The 23,851-nt window shown below is 38.4% G+C and overlaps 2 protein-coding genes across 2 annotated transcripts in view; one reads left to right on the forward strand and one right to left on the reverse strand.

Annotated features, from left to right (window-relative positions):
- Nucleotides 1-12: 12 nt before the first annotated feature.
- Nucleotides 13-1,614, reverse strand: LOC114354927 (uncharacterized). Its single transcript, XM_028307528.1, has 4 exons — nt 1,485-1,614; nt 1,203-1,342; nt 665-838; nt 13-171 (listed from the first exon to the last, which is right to left on the reverse strand). The coding sequence occupies exons 1-4, from the start codon at nt 1,582-1,584 to the stop codon at nt 13-15; spliced, it is 573 nt and encodes a 190-aa protein (XP_028163329.1). The 5' UTR covers nt 1,585-1,614.
- A 2,195-nt stretch (nt 1,615-3,809) lies between these two features.
- Hecw (Hecw ubiquitin protein ligase) overlaps nt 3,810-23,851 on the forward strand; it is a 109,055-nt gene continuing 89,013 nt past the window's right edge. Inside the window, exons 1-2 of the mRNA XM_028307511.1 lie at nt 3,810-4,109; nt 6,353-6,736. Coding sequence (XP_028163312.1) covers nt 6,394-6,736 — 343 coding nt within the window. The 5' untranslated portion in view covers nt 3,810-4,109; nt 6,353-6,393. The remainder of the gene's footprint in view (nt 4,110-6,352; nt 6,737-23,851) is intronic.

Here is a 23,851-nt window from a genome sequence, read left to right on the forward strand (position 1 = left end):
AATATCATGTACTTACGAATTTCGTGCTTTTCTTTCGCATCTCTGAAGGTATTGGTGGGGCAAAGGCGGCACGTACGTGTCGTCGTACAGGGTCGACGCGTAATCGGAGACATCAGTGCATGCCCATTCATATTGTTTATATTTCCTCAACCCCCACTCAGTTACATTACCCTAGAAATAAATATAGTTGGTGGAAGAAAAAGCTGATCGTGATCATTAGCTGCTTTTACACTATGCGGAAATTAGCCGAGTCAAGTCAAAAAAACAGAGGAGTGGGGATGAAATTCATTCATAAATTCATCCCCACTCCACTGTTTTTTTTTTGACTTGACTTGGCTAATTTATTTACTCAGTATGTACCGTATCATTGTTGGGGACTTTAAACAAAAGCGAGATGTCGTCGGCAAATAGTAGGCACAATGAGTTACAGATTTTTGGGAGGTCATTAATGTATGCTAAAAAGAGGATACATCCTAAAACGCTACCTTGTGGTATAGACCAATTTGTGATGAGATAGTTCGAGTGAATTTCCGCGCAGTGTAAACGCAGCATAGGTTAAGAGATACCATGGACTTCATCATTGGGACATGTCGATTCTACATAACTGGGTTTACTTTAAATTTATCTTAAATTTTTGCTAAAACGGTGTTAGAAAACAACATACAAAACACTTCATGAGGTCCGGCTGTGGGTAGAACTGATGCGCGCTTCTCTTGTAATGGCGCTGATTGGGTCCGCACAGTGGCTTCGGCAGGTGGTTGTACACGAGGTCGTTGGTCGTGGCGAAGTTGCCGCAGTAGTCGTGGCTGTCGTGCCGAATGATGGAGTGCACGTTACCCTGAACATGGTGTCATAACCCTTAGACTAGGCGCAGACCAGTTTTTTAGTTGGCCGATAGTTGTGCCCGATTTTAAATTGTAAGAAGAATCGGTGTAATGTGCGCAGTTCCATACATGCCCTTACTGATTAACTGCCCGACTAAACTATCGGCCGACGAAAAATCGATGGTCTGCGCCTAGGCTTTTAGGCTTGATTTCCTCCTCACAGAAAAGCCCCGCACTACAGTCGTGTGCTGAATTTTATTATGGGTTTTAAAGCTACTAAGTAGATTTGACTGAATTAAGTAGAAGAAGTTTTCCTCGGTATGCTACTACGGATAGGGAGGGAGAAGGAAGAAATACGTGAAAGGAAGATGAACACACCTGTAAACTGGTCAATTTATTTATTCTGAAATCTGGCTGTCGAGATTCCGGTTTCATTTTTTCGTAATTGATTTGCTCTTTGGGTGGAAAATACAAGGTGCCGGCTTTGGGACATTCTATGCGATCTTCGACCCAGTTGCCTGCAAAGTTTGGCTCAGTGGTTACTACCGTTCACTACGAAATTGGTGGTCTAGAGTTCGTGAACAAGTATTAACGAGGATACGTCCCCTAAATCAAACTAAATAATGTAGGTACCTACTTTAATTCATCAGGAAAACTTGCCTAAAAGTACACCAGTATTAAACACTGGGCCAGGTTTTAAAGCTCTAGCTATAGCTTCTGCTCGCGTAGGAGACTTCGCCCTAGTAGAAATCGTTGCCATTATCCTAAATAAACTTATAAAACTTATTAAAATCAAGTAACAACCGTAATTGTAAATATTTTGAAAAATCATTGAAGTAATATTACTACGTAGTACATTATAACTCAATGTGAAAAATAACCGTTTTCGTTTAACGCATTGTGACAGTTTACAAAATTGCATTACATCTGGATCGCTAATTTGTTAATTTTCAGTGAATAAATACTTATTCAAAATGGCCTAGAAGCAGAGTGGGATTATAATATTATAATTTATCACTGTGGACCCCTCCTCCAAGGTGCACTGGGGTCCATCTTCCGGGGTGGCTTTCGGTAGGGGTACCGAAAGTCAGAACTATAGGTCTATATCTACCTTTACGACACTTTGTAGCCTTACTTTTTAAAGCGATTTCCACCAATGTTTTATTGCTTTTATTGACGACGATGTTGGTTTCAGGTTGGAAGTTAATAGCCTCGTGTAGCTTTTGAATATGATCCGCATTTTCTGAAAATTCCCATCCTGATCAGATATTATTATTTCAGTAGTAAATTGAATTTAAAAATAAATGTATACGGCGCCCCTTTATGTCCCGCGTCGCTGGCCAGTATTGCTCTGTCGCAACACAATGCAGAGACTATTCATCAATCTGCACTGCATGCACGACCCCCTATAAAATAACCGGTATAAAAACATAACCCTCCTTCTGGCGCAGCTGGGTAAAACTATACAGTTTTCTACTTGACAAATGGTAAAATTATTATAACTAGGCAATGAATAGGTAGTGTGTAAGATGAGGTGTGTACATTATTAATTTGTAAAATTCCAAAGGTCTTCCCAACATTTTCAAGCAACACCTAGGTAGGATACCAATAATTTCTACTGAAGTGAAAAGTAGGTAGTACATAAGTGGTAGGAACCTCTATGTTCTGTGGTAGGTACATTAGTTTTTTAAATAAATTAATAAATTAAAATTAATGTCTTTATTTAATTTTTGTTCTGACATCAACTTATGATAAAAAGTATTATAGACACATTAAATTTCCTTATATTCTACTTAATAATCATTCATCATCATCGGTATCCATTTGTAAACTAATATTTGGTTTTGGCAGTGTTCGAAGAAGAGCAGCCAGCTGACTTTCTAAAGGCCCCGACTGCTTCACCAAGTGCTTTAGGTTTTTCTCAACTTCCAGTATATCTTGATTGATCATTTCCATGTTCTGTAAAGTAAAAAGTATTTTTATAAACCCAGGTGTAACTTGATATAAACAATATAGCTACTATACTGATAATAAAACATACCTCTATCACTGAAGTGTACAAATGTTTTATGTCTTTTTCACTGTACCGTATAAATCCACTAACATTAGATTCTGTGTCTGATGGAGCAACTGAAGTCATTGTTCTTTTTTACTCGTCTCCAAGTATGTAATTTTTACACATTCAGTTTGGGTTTGTTATTTGCTCTGTAGTCTGGGCATGAAAACACAGATTTAATGGTGGAATTTTAATTAATCAAACAACTCAAAAGTTTTTAAGTTTTGTAAGTAAACCGACGACGTCACAGATATGGATTAGAGGACGACGTCCATTCTTCAATTTAAAAATTCAAAACTGTCAATGTCATCACTGACAGTTTTTTTTGTTTCGCATTTGTTCATAGCCTGGATAGGCAGTTATTTTATCTACAGTGGTTATCAGCCAGAAATTCCAAATTATCGTTGCTTTGCGTTGCTATAAACTCACACTGATATAATATTTGAATTTAACGCTCAAATAAGTTGTACGTAAGATACAAAAAAAAATACAAATCTTTGCTTGCTTGTGTTGATCGTCTGAATTCCATAAACCTTTACTTAATTTACGTAAATCACCCAAAAACCAAAGGGAAATAAGTTTAACTTGTTGCCAGTTTACGGAAACAATTTGAGATAAAATACCTAACCCCAGAGCCATTGCAGATATTTTAAAAAATTAAAGTGTCAGATGGATGGTCGTTCTGAAATCTAGTTTTCGATTTTATAAATCTTCTTTCCAATAAATGTTTTTGTCCAGCAGCAGGATGGCTAAGATGCCTAAGATATAATAATGATAAAAAGTGAGAAGAAATGGTTTTTATGTAAGCTTTTTACAAATTGTAAAAATCTACAAAGCATCTTAAGCATCACTTTTGGTTTAAAATGTTGGACTGAAACTTTTGAACGAACAAAACTTGCCAATGTCATCAATGTCAAACTCTGCGGTTTTCGTAATTTGTCTGCATTGAAGATTTTTTAGCTTTTGAGTGTTTCCTTGGCAAGTGAAATAACTTTTATTGACTTTTTCTGAATTACACCGGGAGAAATAAATGCTATAATTATGTTATTGTGCAATGGACAACTTCCAACGTAGTGGTGCAATGTGCAACTGCAAGCTATCGTGTTATAACTTGAGATTTATCGATCATCTTCACAGATATGGATATCTGTGATCATCTTCCTTGCTATGAACAGAAAAAGTCTTAAGAATTATTATTTTGAACGAAAATATACCTCAACTCACAGTTTGTAAGTATTTTCGGTTGTAACTACTTTCTATGCTCGATTATCACAATTTGTTGTATCGTTTAGTTGTGGGACGTAAAAAATGCTTTTCATCTTTTGCGACTCACAAAATGATTTAATTTTTCTTTTATTTCATCGTAAGCGAATTAAGGTGGTGTATAATTTCTAATTTTCATGTAGATTTTTTATAGGCCTAAATCTTTTTAAAAATCAATAGGGCAGTTATATTTTTAATTTAGATTATACACTTAAAAAAGAAACATAATTCATTTTTATTTAAAGTTACATATTATTCTTTAAAGTTGTATTTTCTAATAAAATATACAAGTAAATTAATAAAAAAAAACTAATATTGATACATTCCTATCGGCTATCACCCACCAGCTCAACTTTACTTCCATTCTGTGTTCGCTTATTAGAATTACATTTAACTAAAAAACTTCATGAAAATTAAGAAAAACTGTATTACATTAAAGTTGGTTTTTGAATTTACTCTGATCTCTTATAAATTTATCTTTATTGAGTTATTTCAAGAGCATTGAAAGTAGAAAACAGTAACTGAAAGATTGGAAAAATGAAAACAATTTTGTAGATGGTCCTTTTAGGAATTTACTGAAACATACTCTTAGAAAAGTTTCAAGTGATTAAAAAAAATGATATAAGTTTCATTTAATCACTCGAAACTTTTGACTCAAGTTGAATAAGTGATCATTTGCTTGCTAGCGACTATGGGTTATAATAAATGATTTTCAGTATTGGTACTATTATAAAACTGATTACCCGAATTAAGTAACATCTTCGAGGTAGGCACTGTCAAGCCTTTGTTTGATATATTTGAGGGTCCCATTCTCTTCCTTTACCTTTAAATTTTTTCATTAACCTAATTCTATTATCAAAATAATTCTTAACTATTTATTTCAGTGCTTACCTACTGCACCCTTTAAATTGGTATAGAGAAAAATAATTGTCAAAATGTCCAAGGCTATTTATTTATCTATCTTTAAAGGTCACAGCTGTAACTGTAATGCTGAGTAAGAAGAGCTTGATGCTCTTTTTCTTGCTATTAAATTAGCAATGTTTTAATTTTAATGGAAATTAAGCTAGAATTCAATGTTTCCCTTTAAAATATGAAGACAAAGATCCTCACAATCTATATATCCTAAATTAGACATTACTTGTTTTTAATAGCTCTATGAGTTGGTTCAGCTAAACAGCTGAATAAATAAATAATAACAGATGAATAAAATTTTGAAAATAGGCTTTGGGTTGATCATCAATCTCTTCAATTCCATTTTACCTTTTACCTACTTCAACACAGTTATATTCCCCAAGAAATAAGCTCAAATCTGTCCCTTCTTGTCGATTTCCACATATGAGCCTAATTACAAGCAGAGTGCATAACAAGAACATGATTACAGACAGGCGGTAGTGGGTAGGTCGGGCCAGACGCTCGGCGCCTGTCGGGCTGGCGTCGCGGCGGCTGGTGCCCCCGCCCCGCGCCAGTCTCTTACACAACCCCCTCCAAACGACCGCTTGGAGACAGTTCTCCCTTACGCTTAAGAGCGTTTACGCGAAGCGCGGCGTTTCAAGGGGCATCATTGGAAATGATTCGCGCGCGGCGTTTTTTAATAGTTTTCAAATGTTTATAGCAAAACAATAACAATGAATTAAATATCGTTTCAAAGTAAATATTTTAAAAAAGATGTTGTTTTATTATATTAAGCTATTATTATGTTAAATAAAGGAAGAATATTGGTGAAAAAATCACTTTGATTTTTGGGTATTTCATGTTCTTTTCATATGTGATTTCTTATTGTAAAATGCTTAAATCTAAAATTTTTCTCAGATAACTATTTTCCCAAGGATCTATGCTATAGAATATAAATGTTTGTTAAATCGTTTTCACAGTATTTTAATATAAATTTCAGCTTGTAAACTGACGCTAAGGTGGAAATTTACAAAACCTGTGTGGACTTATCTTGATAGAATTCTTAAATACTAAACTAATCGCAATATTTTCTCAATTAACTATTTAAACGACAAAATTGCCTGACTATTTATGCCTATAACATATTTGTAGTATTACTGGTTAATGATTGTAACGAGTTGAAATAGTACTGTTTTTGCGCCAAACGGCGTAAACGCTCTTAACTTATCCCGCACTTATATGTTTACGAACTCGAAAAGTTGCCGCGGAACAACCTGTAGGCGCTCTAAAATTAACTACTAATTTAAACTTTACCCAGAACTGGCGTTTAGTCACGATGTGTTAAGAACTTAGACAGCCATGTCAGAAGACAATGGTCCTGACTGCGCCGAAAGTGTTAAAAATGATGACGATGTACCGAACGATGAGAGCTGTGATGTGACAGTTAACGAGAGTGTTGAATTAACTACTACTGACCGCGAAGAACCAAGTGCCAACGCCGACCAACCAGAAAGTGCCATAAATACTGTAAACAAAGAAAGTATAAACAGTGGGATAGATGAGAAAGATACTGTGTACGAAGACAATGAGAGCAGTAAGGCGACGATCTCGTGGACGGTGGATGAGACGGTGTTCACCGTCGAGTGGAGCCTGCCTGAGGGATCGGCGACTGCAAGGGATTACATCGCACTATGTCTCGCAGGTATGTTGAACATTATTCATTTCCGTATTAAAAATAATGCATCCCAAACCCTAACTAAAAAAATACACGGCATTTTCTTCAAACAACAACCAATTTTTTTGTATAAGACCGTTTCTCATTTAAAAAGATTTCAAACACAGTTTAAAAAACTTTCGGGAAGATAGAAAACAACTTAATAAGACGCGTGTAGAGTTCCCAAAGTCCCAATTGATATTTCGTATCTCTAGGCCCACTGGTTTAGACTAAACGTTGACTAAGCTATTAGTTAGTGTACAGTACTATTATTAACGTTTAAAATAAAATACCGCAATAGCGGATTCAGGAAGATACGAGTATCTCAAGCCTTTCACTTCGTAACCCTAGTTCTTACGTCGCTGCCCTATCTAGCCTGACGCATTATAACTGTACCGCACGCCGCGGTACCGGTGGTTGAACCACTTATTGCATTAATTGACAACCGAGAGGAAGCATGTTCAGGCCCAGGATAGAAACTTAACTCCATGCCTTTTAGAAACTCGAATCTAAAAAATACGAGCTTGCGGCAAACGGTATCAAATGTTTATGAAATACAGTTACCCAATTGAGTTGCTTGTTGGGTTCTGTCTTTCTAATTTAGACTTCTTTGCGTTATTTCATTGTTGCAAAATGTTATCGGTTATGATTTATGCACTGTTGAATTAATCGTTTTGTTTTAGAAACATGCGCGAATGCAACAAACATACCTAATGGGTAATATACCAAAACAAATAATGGCTATCACAAATGTCGTTATCAATAGGAATTACGCAACGTAGTAATGATTATTTGACATTTCTTCCTCGTGTAGTTATGTAACAACAACAATCTGCAGGTTTGAAATTTTTTCGTTCATCATCATAACACATGAGTGGAAGTGTTATGACGGAACCACGGAACTAATTTTAAAAGCACCTGAGCAAATTGTTAATTTTCTCTCAATTTGCTTTTGTTGCACATTCTAATAATTGTAAAGTAAATCGTATTTGATTTACGAGTAGGTACTCTTAAAGATGGTGTAAAGTTGCGAGGAAAGTGCAATCTTCGCCTACATGCGCTTTTAATTACGCCCACCTAACCAGTTCTACACCGCCTGCTAGAAATACACAGCTAATTACTTACAGTATTACTAGTTAACTCGCCAAATCACCGGCTATATTATCAGGCCTTAATAAATGCTCAATGATTGCATTTTCGCAACTGGTTGTTGAGCGAGGGAAACCCGTGGTTATTGTTGTTGCTCATTGTGCAAACTTGTCGCCTTCAGCGGTGCAACAAAAAAGGTCCCCATATTGCAATACCGTGAGGTAAGCAGGGCACGTGCTGTGTGCACGGTTACATAAGCGGTTGGAGCACCGAAGTTACCCACACGAGAGCATTCGCCAGCACCGGTTCTTGTAATTTGCTTGCTTTCGCGGCGTCATACTGTACATCAACTGCATCTTTCCAAACCGCAATTGGACACGGTCGCTATATGCGTTTGAATGGTGACGTTATTATTTGCAACACCAACACACCACCTACTGACGTTATTAGGCAATCCTTTAATTGGATCACGTCCTCCCAATAAAGATTTGCCAAAAACGTTTATTGACCAATTTGCAGACGCTTAAATTTTTCTTAGGGATATTCCCAATAAAATATCGTGGTGGATATCAATGTTCATGTAGGTATTGAATGATGATTTATCTACATAAATTTTCTATTAATGCATTTCGCAAGAAACTGGATTTGCTGTGGCAGCATTAAGTTGGTAGCACGTTAACGACAGGAAACAGGGTCTGCCACTCTTTGCATTTTAATGAGTATGGATTGCCACGTAAAGTTTGCAAGTTATTTTTTAGTGATTCGTTTTGGCGTGACGCGGGCGCAGGAACGAAGACAGTCCAGCAGCAGCTCGGAGCCTGCATGAATGAACCGAGCCCACGGCCCCCGCGCCGCTCTGCCCCGCCACTCGGTTTTGTGAATGAAGTCCCCACCGGCGCGTGCCGCCTTCTTTTCGCCGCTCACGCTCAGTCGCGCCGTTGTCCAACGCGCTAACACTCGAGCGCATGTTTCTGTTTCAAATTTTGACGTTTCGAAATTTGAATTCGTGCTAGTTTGACTGTGTAAAGTTTGACAATTGACACTAAAGTGTGCATTTATCACCTGTTTTAAACCGGTGATACCTATAACTGCTGCAGTGACACCCAGGTCACTGTGGTTGAGGATATTCAGCCTTTGGGAAAGCCGACGTCAGCAGATACGGTTTAACGTACTCGGTAAGCGACCAAAGCTATTTTTTTCTTTAATTTCGAAGGCTAGGCCGTTTAGGTGAGGTGACACGTAGGTAGGATGTATTGAACGACAAATATGACAGTGGGTTGGTTTTGTAGGTGGGTGCCCACGTAAAGCGAACGGAGTAGGTGTAGTACGCCACCAAGTCGTTTTCGAAAACCAGCACACTTATTCTGGCACAATTACTATGGTAATAGCAGTCACAATTGGAAGTCACACTATCATCATTGCTGATTTGAACCATTTGGGTAATCCACAAATTTTAACCATAGTTCTACCTACACGGCATTGTAATAAATTTCATGTCGTTTACCACAATTATCGGAATCAAGAATCATATTCTTGGTCAAATCTAAATTGGGCAGATGTATAGTTTTTGTTCGCGATGCAAATAAAAACTGACCGATTTTAGGCGCCGTCCCTACACAATAGGCCATTTAAAAAGGCGCCAAGCAAGCTCTACCTGGAGTCCATTCTTGCTCCGTGTCAATTATCGCGAACAGAAATGCATAAGTCCCATTAGAATTGATCTTATCTTCTGCCCATTGGTACTGTTAATTTTAGCTATGACATTTGGGGGATATATTTTAATTCATTCTCTTAAAAACACATTACTGTGTACAGGAAAGTTATGTGAAATCCTTTCGGTGGAATTTTTGAAGTGTTATTGGTCGTAAAGCCGGCCGGGCTAATAAAGCCGTCATCCATCATGGAGGCCACCGGCGGATATCAAATTGACACGCCCCTCTGAATGAAACACTCCTTCTTCATCTCATCCCATCTCGAAGACATTACCATGATCGATAAACGATTGGACGTAATGACTATAACTTAGTATTTTTCTGTCATCATGGTTTATCAATCAATCAAATGAATATAGGTACTTGAATCCTAATGGAAAAGAATAATTACAGCCTTAAAGCGGTTTTACTATTTTTCAAATCTTTAATAACCCCGTTTATAATTGAATACCGATACCTGTCATTCAATCATTAGACTATGAACGAACAAAATAATTGCAAGATTGCAACAAACGAAACAATTAACAGATTTTTTGCTAACAGAATTCGTAGAAATCTGAACAACTTTCGTCATTTTTTGTAGAAGTCTAAAATCCTACCTTTTCTTCTAGTCCCCTTGTTATAGGTGTCATTCACCATTTTGATAATAGATTATATACAAACTTCTAATGCAAATCAAAATTCATACTCAAGATTGGGCCATTTACTGTAAAAGGGAAGGAATGTATGAACTTTATTAATTAGTGCAATATCTACTCATACAACATTCCATTGGTTTAATTGTAAATGACATTAGAACTGTTAGATTGCTGTAACGGGTGCATCGTGGAGTAATCCATCAGGGCTCGGACGGCGGTCGGCGGAAATTAAATCGACACGCCCTCCTTTCGCGGTGACGCCACTTCCACTTCACCCCTATGCGAGAGTTTGTTCCATCAATAAATTCAATAAACGTACATCTTGATACGTTTATGGTGGTGCTACTGTCTGTTCTGCAACCCTTTCACCTATTGTTGATGCAATTTCCGTGAATGTATTTTTATTTTTTCCTTGTACATCTTCTGCCTTTCTTTTAGTAATACCAGAATCAGATTAGTTTGGAACCAGGTCATTTGAAACGCTAAATTGTGGAAAAATGTTTCTTTACTTGTAAATTGAAACAAAACAATCAAGAGAAATCAAGAACCGTCCTCGCCTGCATTAATTGTGGCGTTCTTGTTCGCAAAGATTTCGTTGAATTTTAACTGGCGTTATTGTATGCGGTTGCTGAATATTCTCACGGGGTTTCGTCGGCGCTTCGGCCGCCATTAGTCAACTGCTGTGTTGCGACAAGTGAAAGAAACTGTGAGATCTTTTCTCACGCGCGGAGCTTACCAAGAAACGAGACGGCCGGGATCCCTGTTGCGCTTCTGCCGTCGCTTTTAATTAAACTTCATTTGAAACAAACGAAAGAATACCTTCCAATTAAGTGGCAGGAATGTCTTTTTACTTACGTCTAGAACCAATTAATGGACAGACTTTAATTCACCTTTTGAATCGTAATGTATCCTACCGCTGGATCTTCGAACTCGTTAAGCCAAATTACTCCTCGACACATCGTAAAGACATTAACTTCACACTTGGAGTGCCGGGCATTGTTGCCGAGTGAAAAACACTGAAAGGAAGCTATAAATTATACGTTCGAAGTTTATACGGTCGGACGGTGATGGTATGCGCTCGCGACCTCTTATAGCCCTTGCTTTACTTTGGCTTTTTTGAGTCATCGATAGCACAGGCAGAATAAATAGGTAGATAAACGAGCTATGTCTTTTATTTAACGATGACAATAAATATCACCTTAATGACATTCCCGCTTGATGAAATTCAATTAATACATTCTTGGTTGGCTCTTAATTTACATTTCATATTGACGGCTAAAGGCAAAAATAATAAGCCTTTAAATAAACCAAGAACCGCCCGAGCCTGAATGAATGGGAAGGAAGTTGTGTGGCAGAACAAGGGTTCAGTTGACTTTAAACGGTTTTTACTTTAAATAATATCTGTCAGTTCCGGACCAGCCCTCTTCGAAGGGCGGTACCCGTTCAAGCGAAAGCGGAAGTAGCATACGTCCGCCATACTGTGTCCCGTAATTGGTGGCACGGGCTGTGGTTCCGGTTTTTTTTCCTCTCTATACTGTTTTAACTTTGTTGTTTTTTCCTTTATTGAATTTAAATTACTCGCTAATTGCTTTTAAAATTATTTTTAAGTTTAAATATGTCTTTTGTAAAAACAAATTATGTATGACATAAACGTGTAAATGTAAACTACACTGGTATTCGTGAGTTGTTTGAAATAGCTCGGCACGTTTAATGTTTTCAATAAATTGAAATCCAGGAACCCACTCAACAGCTATTTTAAGCTACAACAATGTCAAGTTTTGACACGTGGATGCACTCCATCTGCGAACACCCGCTGATGCGTCGTCACATGTGCCGGTGGTACGATGTCGCGGTCCACATCCACTATCATCTACATACGATTCGCCGACTCGGTCCATCGAGCGCAACGTGAGTGCTACGCGTGTAGAATTCAATTTACATTCATGTTCTCGACATGGACATACTCGGCGAGTTTTATTGTCCTGTATGCCATAGACGACGCTGGACCCAAGCAGTGAAACCAAGGACGATCGCTCGACAATCCGGTCAATGAAGTCACGTAGGTGATCAAAGGTGTCCTTTCCGTTAGTGTTTGGTGCTGAATGGGACGTCACAAAAAACTTTGGATTTGAATTTTGGCTCAGTGTTTTCTTAAGACGTTCGCGGTTGTAAAGATTAGGGTTGAGGTGTTAATGTATGTGCATATGGACGTCCGGCCTGCCGGGGTCCGTTAATTGATCCGCGTAAAAGGGATATCGTGTATCGTGCCCCCGCGCCGCTTGTCCCGGCTTCCTGTCCGGGACAGCGGGCGGCACGACTGCCGCCTGCGTCGGCCATGCTCAATGCTCATGGTTGTGTTGTGGCTCTCCAACTCGCGTGAGAAACCTTTTTGTGGACCAGTTAAAAATTATAACTCGCTTAGGCCAATCATACTTACAAGTATTATATCGAGAGTAAGAAAATTGTATTCCTTCTAAGGAAAATGTACTCTATTGATTCTAATCTTTAACTTTTTGCGTAAAGCCTGGTTATGTGGCTGTCTGCATATGTATGTGGCTTATTCTAGAAGTGGATTTACTAGTTTTCTCATTAATATTGAGCGGGATTTATTCTAATGCAATATAATGTTTTTCTCACGAGTTTCTCTGTAATTAGTGTTACTTGAAATTAGGAGTCACCAACCGTGGCCCCTGGTTATGCAGTCTTCATTATCATTTGTAAACTGGACATCACTAGATTCCCATGACGGTTTTCTTAACAGACTGTGACCGGCTACGGTCTGCAGCATATCCTCACGCCCATTCAAGAATAGTTTGTTGTATGTTAATATGTATAACAATTTATAGTGTACTTAAATATGATGTACAGTAAAGTTTTCGGAAGGCTTTCCTACTACATAATATACATACACATTGTGTTCCGCGGAAAAGCTTCAATGTAACTTAAAGCAATAACATCCATCGGCAAAGGTGCCGTCATGAGAGCGAAACAATACGTGTTCCTAGAAGTTTCCACGAGCACCTTAGACTTAGTGAATGGCACGATCGTACACCGGTGGAAACAATGGATAGTAACCTGCACACTGAGCAAAGGGGTCGTAATTGAGGATGTGGCTTCTTCGCACTGATTAGTGTCTACCAGACAGGTTGACTTTTGAACCTCATTTTTTGCTTTACCTCAGTGTCTCGTATTATGCCAGAATTCATCATTCTCCAAATTCATGCATGATTTTAGTATTGCAATTTCAATGTAGCCTCGTGCACAAATGCTTGTTTACAATTAGCTTTGCTATTTAGAGTCAAGATATCATTGTTACCATTCACAAGCAGAACATAACACTTCTATGAGTGTACCAGTCATGAATGGATAATTCATTGCAACCGTCCGTCATTGTGTCATTAAAACAGGTAGCCATTTACACTAACCGTGTTGACGCCTCAGTAAATTGTTTTGATTAGAGAAGATAATAAAGTTACAATCGTGCGTTTGTCTCTGATTTATGTTAAACGATACGCCGCCTCGGTTTAAATGTTTCTTTCGTTAGATTTAAATAATAGACTGCGTCGTTGTCATGTTGGTCGGCAGTGATAGTTTTATTTTATACTGCAAGTTGGAGCGGCGAAGCGTCGTATCAGTGATGAAAGTGTAAGATGCCGTGAGTCTCGCGGCGTGATTTATTTATCAAGCTCGAGAGTGGCCCGGTTCCGGTAGGAGCGAGCGCAGGCGCAGGAAACCGACAGGATATATCAGAATTAGAATCGCGACTCGCCAGCCGATGAATGGTGGACCATTTGCGCTATGTCGACCGCACTTCCATATCCGCTTATCAAAGTCGCTGTAAATCGTAAAATACTGCCTACTTGTGTTTTATTGCCACTACTAGATTACTGTCGATATTACCTTCAAGCTTCAACAAAACTTTCTTTTTCTTAGAAAGATTCGAATGTGAAAAGTGTTTACTCCTTTGGCAAAGTGTGCCAACAAGAATTAAGATTTCATAATCCTAAACAACTTTGTTATTGATAGTCTCTATCTATTTTGGTTCTCGCTCATATTTGGTTTGGTAATACGAGTACATACATATTCTCAAATCTCCTTGTGTTGGTATTTCAATATCATTTTCGTTGTTTCTCCTTGTCCGTCCGACGGAAGTCATTATGCGTTTTCCGTCGCGCGATGTACTGCTGCCCTGTAAAAATGTATTCATTAAATCAGCGACCGCGGCCTTTCTCGCAGGACCATTGTTTGGCATCAATTTATGGTTTTTCTTTTTTGTTGATGAGTAAATAATAGGTTTTGTTTTTATTGAGTGATTGTAATAAATATTGTGGACGTCACGTTGTCGTGGTGCGGGTGCCGGCGACAAATATTTGGTGTGTAAATATTTGTAGTGGTAGCGGCACGTTCGGAGCCCACCGAGGGTCTTCCCGCGCCGGGGCGGCTGGTGCGTGGCGTGGTGTGCGCGGATAAGCCTGGCCGCACTACTCCACTGTTTGCTCTAAACAAGTCGTGTTTGCTTACTTTGTGTCCTCAGGATTGCTCTACGGATTGCTAGCGCTTGGTTACGTGCGTCCTCACGTTCTATTTACATTGGGTGTAATGGATTGCATTGTTGAACACATATTTGCTATTACGTAATGTTTATTATTTATTCTTCGTTAAAATACGTTGCAATTTACATAATTATATGTAGGTAGAATGTATTAGCTTTTGCACATACTGGAATGTAATTTAAGAGCAATGGAAGTTCGTTTATTAATCCGATCCTGTCAGTATTTTTTCCAATAACTGGCGCGAATTCTTTCCGATTTTGCTGTAGTTTCGTTTGTGCAAGACCATTAATTACCACTACAGGACGCGTCGAGATGACCTACTTTTGGGATTCTGCCATTATGATTGATAATGGTTTTTATTATAATTAATATCTGTCAATCCAGTTTGTCGAATTGCAAATGCCTTCTTCAAATTTGTTAAAAGCTTTTCCTTCTACGACTATCAAGGTTTTCTGGAAGTGTGAATATGGTAATGTAGTAAATAACATTATCATATTGAGTCCTTTATCTTACTCTGAAAATATTAAAAGTTAAAGTTACAAATCAGCAAGACTGACATTAAAATCATAAGCACCTGAAATACCAAAATGCACAAATGTTCCAATGACTTTGTAAGGCACTTTGTAGGTATTCTAATACACGCAGTATCATCTTAAGAAACAATTAAAGCTCGGCTGTCATTTACAAAATTTCCAACGTATTCCGAGTTCATTTGCCAAGGCATTCAGTGTCCGTAAACAAGCTCCCGCCAAGGCCGCCCATGTTTACGCTTCTCTAGCGCTAAGCTGACACCGACTCTACGGTTGTATAGGCTCAAAATCGAAATTTCCACGAACAATCATCTTGATTAGGCAGTTTGTACACGATGATAGGAAAATTATAATGCTGCCAATTGTTCGTTAAGAGGCGNGTACCTAATTCTATGATCGAAGTATTATTTAAAAATGGACATAAAGAGAAATAAATATTGTGCGGGGTTCGGGTGTTCAAATTCGAAAAGAAATCTACACCGGATTTATCTTTTTTTTCGCTTCCCAAAGATGCTGAAAGGTATGTTGGTCATGTAGGTAATCAATAATTCTTAGGATAGTATAGAAACCTAACCTACCATGACTACTGCTCAGAATGCGTTCGTTCGTTTCAGCCAAATGACGTCCACTGCTGGACAAAGGCCTCTCCCAAGGTTTTCCATAATGAATGCGTACTTACCTACATACGTACCTCCAGGGTTCGAAAATATCCGATATTTATTATAAATATCAAAATATCGGATATTTATGATATATATCAGATATATATCAACTTTGATATATATCAATTTTGTATGAAAGCCATACTATTATTTTATTGTATTATTCATGAGTACTATTGCATATGTGTTACATAAACATGCTTTTAATGTTTTTAAAACTTAAAATCAGACAAATAATGCAAAAACATAAAATTTCTTTTAAATACGGCAAAATCAACAAAAAAAATAAAAATCTTATGTCAAAAAGTACAAATACAGTGTCAAATTTTAAAAGTTGATATATATCATTAAAACCGGCTTGATATATATCGGATATATATCCGATATATATCAAGATATATATCCCTTGATATATATCCTCGAACCCTGCGTACCTCATTACATATAAGTAGATTAATTATTTTTTCACTAGACAGCAACCCTAACAACGTAAGAAGAGTTCAGAGGCACGCGATAGAAAGAGACAAAACTTGTAGGTGAATAAAATTGTAGGTACGTAGTGCTGTGCGAGCTGAATTCCACTGTATCGCGTCGTAGCAAGACTCGCATTCATTTAAATCGTCTTGCGGAGTAATCCTTCTGTACCTGTACTTACTTATTCTGTGATGTAATTTAAGAGCAATGGAAGTTCGTTTATTAATCAAATCCTGATAGTATTTTTTCCAATAACTGGTGCGAATTCTTTCCGATTTTGCTGCAGTTTCGTTTGTGCAAGACCATTAATTACCACTACAGGACGCGCCGAGGTGACCTACTTTTGGGATTCTGCCATTATGATTGATAGTGGTTTTTCTTATAATTAATATCTGTCAATCCAGTTTGTCGATTTGTTGCAAATGCCTTCTTCAAGTTTGTTAAAAGCTTTTCCTTCTACGACTATCAAGGTTTTCTGAAAGTTTGAATATGGTAACTTTTATCTTACTCTGAAAAGGTTTTTAAGTTATACTAACTTGCAAACCAGCAAGACTGAAATTGAAATCTTTGTCAAAAGCACCTGAAATGTACCGAATGCACAAATGTTCCAATGACTTTTTAAGGCACTTTGTAGGTATTATAATACACGCAGTATCATCTTAAGAAACAATCAAAGCTCGGCTGTCATTTATAAAATTTCCAACGTATTCCGAGTTCATTTGCCAAGACATTCAGTATCCGTAAACAAGCTCCCGCCAAGGCCGCCCATGTTTACGCTTCTCTAGCGCTAAGCTGACACCGACTCTACGGTTGTATAGGCTCAAAATCGACATTTCCACGAACAATCATCTTGATTAGGCAGTTTGTACACGATGATAGGAAAAATATAATACTGTCGATTGTTCGCTAAGAGGCGATTTAGCGGCATGTTGCAAATAGTCAACGGAAACGAACAGCAGTAATGAGCTTCGGATGTCGCTCACCTATTGTGCCCGGCTAATAGATATCGACTTCCTTAGTTCAGCCGCTGGTGACAGCGAGCTATAATGAGGCATTGTTTCTGCGCGTCGCGTCGGGAAGTCTCCCTATCTTATTCTGTTTTCAGGACACAGATCCGCTATGTGATCCGTTTGCTAAACCTCGCGGTCGTTTCGTTGCTGAATGCGAGTGCTCCGGCTCGATATTCGAATCCAGGCCAACGTTCGTTCACGGATCTGCAACGGCAATTCAACCGACACAAAATGATAATGGCTCTGGCATTTACTCCATGCGGTACTGAGCTGAGAATCGGAATTCGTGCTTGAGGTGCGAGTTGGATGTTTACGCCAGTCGCCCGCACCGTACTCAATCATAGATCACGAGCTGACCTCTAGTCCTTTACACAACGCTTCCAAATTGCTTTTAGATATCTTGTAGAGCAGCGCAATAAAAACAAGTAAAACTCCATTTTGTTTTATAATCGTCATCTAACTCCCGTTAAAGCAATACATACTTCAATATTCATATCTATCTAATCGAATCGAAATTTGTTTTTTTCATAAAGGTAAGGGTCAGCTTCCACTTGAGTTTTTATGGTTCGGTTGTTTGTTCGAAAAAGGTCGATTGCTTATGCCCAGTGGCGGAAAATTTAGGCGTGCCGTCTTCCGCAGAGGAGTTCCGCAGTTAGCCTGAGAACCGCTCGACGTGTCCAATCGGTCGACACCTCGAAATTATTCGACTCACCGTAAATGTACGACTTTCCTGCTGTGGGGTAATGCCATCTATCGTTGCTGTTTCGTGATAGAGTTACCTTTACAAATGATGGAAAGTTTTAGTTTACAGGAAAATACATATTTAATTTAATAACGCAGTAAATATTGAAATTGACTTGTATTTCTTCTTCTTTATCAACCCTTTGTCTGTCGTCTCTAGTTTTAACTTAATTCCCTCTGAGTCAGACTCGGAAATGTAATAGCATGATGAAGTAGGAGCGCCAGTTTGATTCAGATTAATTGACCCCACCCGTCTTATTTTATCTGACCCCACAGCGATTCCAATGTTCATTAACGCCCGTATAGGTTCTTATTTCATAATTTGTTATGTTCGGTTTTTTAACTTTTAATGTTTTGTATACTTAGTTGGCGTTTAAGGTCTAGCCTTTGCAACAGCATACGATAGTTAGTTGTTATCAGGAATTCGTAAGGAATAAGTAAATTGCGTTATGCTGCTTAAAATTATACGATTATAATTGACGATATGCAAATTACAAAGTAACTCTGCCTGTCTGTCTTATCACGCTTAAACCATTTAATCAATTTCGCATAGATATAGTTTAAAGTGAGACCTAGAGAAAACATTGGATATTTTTCATCCCGGTTTTTAAAAGGGGACAACACGCGTGAAAGATCGTAAACCACGCGGTTGAAGCCGCAGGCAAATGCTCGTCTTAACTAAGTGACAATAATAGCCGTAGCCGCAACCATATTACCATACAGAACAGGCCATCAGCAGATGTTGCAAGTGGGGGCATCATTAGGCCGTAATCTCGCGCCGCCACGCGCAGGCACGCACCGTGAAATGGGGTACTGTGTCGCCCCAGCCTTGCCCAAGGTCAAACCTCTAACAAACCTGCCCCTAGTTTGACCCCAGTTGAGGTAGATAAAAGGGACCCATCAATTTACATACTTGTTGCATTTTCACCATGCAACAAGTATAATGTGTAGAAAGAATCACACCAAAAATCATGGTATGGGGTGATGTAAGGAACTACATCCTTATGTTACAAAATGTGTGATAGCACAAACATGAACCAAATTAGAAAAGTTAGTTTTCTTAAAATTGACTCTACCAGGAGTAGAGCGTGGACGACTGAAACATCTCGATCAATTCCACTGTGTTTCCCTGAAATTATCCACTGGGAAAGGCTCTATTAGATCTAATGGAGTAGTAGAGATTACTAGAGAACTTGAAGTGATCAAGTTACACAATGCTAAACCTCACGACCTAGAATCGACTCAAGCGATATCTGTTCGATATTCGAAAGCCCTACAGGAAGAGCTATTTGTAATCGTAACTACTATAATGAATGGTATCGCAAATCTAGTTTCGATATTAACGTCCTTGATATGGTTGGACTCGTTTTACTTCCTGTTACGAGGCAAATTGTATACACAAAGCACGTCACTCATTCAAACTCAATCAAAGGATCGTGAATGAGATGTTTACCGCGTACGCTACAACATACATAACCATACATATTTATGTTAAGAATTCATTCGTTTCCTGTGATATGTTTTAAAGATCGTTTATGTATTAAATCGCATTTACCTGCTGGGTATTATAATTTATAATGTATTTATTAATGCACAGTGACCGAAAGTCGTTGGTAATGCTAAGAATAGACATGAGAAGTTTGAATTTCTCCGAAGCATTGGTTGGTCGGGAAGGATGGGAGTTTTTCGTGAATGTTGGGATGCGCATTTGTAATGTTTAGAAGCGGCGGAGCCAGCGGGAAGCCGGAGGGCCGGGGCGCCCACGGGCCGCCCGCCAAGGTCAGCAGGTTCGTTAGGACCATTCATGGATGCCTGAGCGCAACCTCCGCACAGGATACACTCCCTCCTGTGCTATGCTGTTCGATTGATCGGTTTCTTTTTAGAATCCGACTGAAGCAAAAAGACACCACGCGCAATCGTAATTCACCGGATGCACTAACGAGTGTAAAATTTTTTAAGCCTCGCCTTGCAGCAATAGTTTGTTTTTGTTGAATGCCGTGTTTCCGCCATGACTTTATTCATTATGGCGCATGTACAAACACAAAATGTGACCACCGAATTGATCCATGCATCTCAAAATTATTTACCTTTAGCATTAGCAGCTCTACCTGAATATTTTGATGGTATTTTTGGAATGTCTTCAATCAATTATAGAGAAAATTATCACTATAACATAACTAACTAAAAGGTATTTCACTAAAAACTGCTGGAATCTAAATTTTCCATAAAATAAAATATTAATGAGTTGAACAACAACCTTCAACAATGCGCAGCCACGGTCGGTGCATACCCTATACGCCGTAAGGATAACATCTTCATTCATGCCGTTATGGTTCTTATGTGGGAAGAAATTGGTGATGATTCACCTTGATGTGTGCCGGCGGAGGAACTTCGGCGTATTTCGGACGTGCGTTGTGGCAATTCGTCATGATTTGCGTATGTAAATCAATGGAGTTTGGTTGTGCGGGTGTAACGGTATTTTCGTCGGTCCACGGCAGGAAGGCGGATGCTATAAACACACTTCAGTAACCATCGCGATATAGCTAGTGCTCTTGGCAGTATGATTAATTAACTCTTGATAGAGGAGTTCCTTTCGTCGTAGAAAATGTACAAGCAAAGCTTACCCCACCCATGATGTACGCTCGCTGAACAGTGTTGATCAACACTTGCTTATTGATGAAATGTTTCAACTTAAAAGTAGTCCTGCCGCTTTACAAGATTTTATTTATTCTTCTCGATAAAAAGAACGATTTAAACTTTACGTCTGTGCCTTTAAAATAAAAAGGCAATAATGAGCGAACTGAAAGGGTTTACCGTGTTCGATTTAAGCTTAAACAGAATATTTAGCGGCGTAAAATGTAAAATAAGTTTTACGACTCGGTAACTACCCGGGCTGTTCAATACTCGGTAAATTGTCGAAAGGTTAATGCAAATTAAATAAGAATTTTTGTTCTAAACATATTTCTTTTTTTCTTTTATCAATCATTTTTTTATTCTAGTGGATTATCTGTTAATGGTTCTAAGTTATCCTAATTAAAGAAAGAAATAGCCAATTAACCGTATTATTATCTGAGAAACTTGATATATCTCTGGAAATAGTCTCATTAGGTGCTATTTTTACTGTGTCTTTGTGATCAGATATCACATTGTTATCCTCTTTCTTGTTAAAGTATTTTTGCAGGTTTGTTTTGTGTCATCTTCTGATTTCGCTCGGCTATTATTTTTATTACTTGTTTAACTTTAAGTGTGTAATTTGGTAGCTACTTGCGGTTACTATTAGAGAGAAATTGACGTTCGTTGCCGTCTTAGTTCAATTTATGATAGGACACGTGCTGTAACCACGAACCACCATGTGTGCACCATGGTGAAAGTACAGTGTCTCTAGTTTGTGATTATGTATGCTCTATGGAGTCGTATAACTATAAATCTTCAAGAATTATAATATTTTGAAAATCTACTCTACATATTAAATTATGAAATTGTGTAGTTGCTACCGGACTATACTTTAAATTAATTTCATTGAGTCTAATTCAATGTAATAATATATTTGAAATTGAGTCTAAATGAACCTAGGGATAAAAAAATCCGTGGGCAATGAAAGCTGTAATCCTCGAAATAAAGTCGCGAAAGTAATAAGCAGCTTACAAGATTAGGATCAGAGTAATGACATTTTCTTTAATCCACCTAAGAATGTGTAAGACGAGGGCGGTGCGTCGGTGTCAGAACTTCCGTCCACGAGTCGTGCGCTTGCTCAACTGCGCTGATGGTGAGCAGCAAATTTCCATGTAATCAATCACACGTACCGATTGCCATTACCACACGCCTGAAGGGCGAGGGAGGAACAAAGGACTGCATTAGTGATCTATCTGTCCAACCAACTAATCACCAAATGGCAGAATGTTAAGTGAAATGGAATAATCAATGAGGCTTGTGTTATTTGGAAAACATTTGCATAAAGTGAGTTAAAATGAGCTGTTATTTGGATTCGAGATCAAATCATCTATTGTCTGAATACATAATAAATTGATATCGGTTATTTGTTTCGTATCTTATTGTGTAATCTTGTGAATAAATTATTTATTGTGCAGGCTTTTAGAACTCTTGGAAGTCTTTAAGCGAATACGAAAATTATGGTTTATCTTCCGCATAATGTGCGTAACTTGCCGTCACTTTCTGATTGTTGATTTCCTGTCTATGTTGGTAGAGTAGTTATGCAAGGTTGTGGTTAACTTTAGTGTAGACAGACTGAAATATGATATTCATTACTTCTGAGTGTATCAAGAGCTTAATAGTTCTATCACCGCCTTCAAGCTCCAGAACCCACGCCTCTTCTTGCAACTTAACTGTTTGCTACCCACTTGTATGAGTTAACCATAATGATACTGTGATATTTAATAGTGACAACATTTGAAACTACATTAGGTACTACAGATCCATTGTAAATGACCAATAAATAGGTCACTATTCAGATCAGGGACCTGTTGTAATTGGGACGCTGTCACTCCCACAACGAGATTTATCAATTACGAAGGATCGATTGGATATATTTAATAGTGACAACATTTGAAACTACATTAGGTACTACAGATCCATTGTAAATGACCAATAAATAGGTCACTATTCAGATCAGGGACCTGTTGTAATTGGGACGCTGTCACTCCCACAACGAGATTTATCAATTACGAAGGATCGATTGAATAGAATCAATAAGTATCGAGAATGTGGTGGGCGATCGGTCGTCGAACTGCGCGGGCGCAGGCTGCCGGTGGTGTGCTCTAATTCAATTTAACGACTGCATNGACAACCCAGCGCACACGGCCAACGTTCCGCCCGCTGTCACCGATGTGTTACTCAACCGTTATTATCGTGCCGTTGAATAACTCACAGATTAGCTCTTAGATCATTATAATGAGCTTTTAATTTTATATCTCGCGTTGAGTAATGGACCCTATTGCGCTGGACGCTGGACGTCGTTTGATTTAGGGCTTCATCTTGAATGGGCTACTCGTTATAGCCTGACGTAAAATGCTGGTCGAGTCTTTAGAAAACTGTCTTAAATGTTTGATGTATGGCTGACTGTGAAAGTAACCTTTGAGTTGGGCTATAATTAGAATTTATAGTTTTTTCTTCGTCCTATATTGTGTTTTAGAGTGCAAAGGACAATGGGCAAAATGGTACCCGGCTCCAATAGATATGAGTCTAGTATCGTTTGAAAGGTCTTACCAAGATGAACAACTTTTACTATGACCACCAGCCTCAGATCTGGTTGTGTACGAAGATATACATACTTTTTTGCAGAATGGTACCCGGCTCCAATAGTAATGTTTGTAGTGTCATTTGAAAGGGTTTAATTATGGGTTGCTAAAGCGAATAAACCCACAAGACCCAACAAGTCCACCCACAAGATGGACCGACGACCTCACAAAGGTAGCGGGAAGGCGCTGGATGCAGGCCGCCACCAACCGACCATTGTGGAAATCATTGGGGGAGGCCTATGTTCAACTGGACGTCCTATGGCTAAAATGATCACGATGATGATGATGAAAGCGAATAAAGGTCTAATAGCTTGGGTAGTTCATCGTAGGTATAATCCTTTCCTTTTCAATGCTTCTTTTAGTTATATTAATAGATTGTAGTCATAATACATACTCGTATACATGGATGATTGTGTTATACTTTCAATATAATACTTAG

This window comes from Ostrinia furnacalis, unplaced genomic scaffold (genome assembly GCF_004193835.3).
Source record: "Ostrinia furnacalis isolate ACB-3 unplaced genomic scaffold, ASM419383v2 OfSCF2274, whole genome shotgun sequence".
Lineage (NCBI taxonomy): Eukaryota > Metazoa > Arthropoda > Insecta > Lepidoptera > Crambidae > Ostrinia > Ostrinia furnacalis.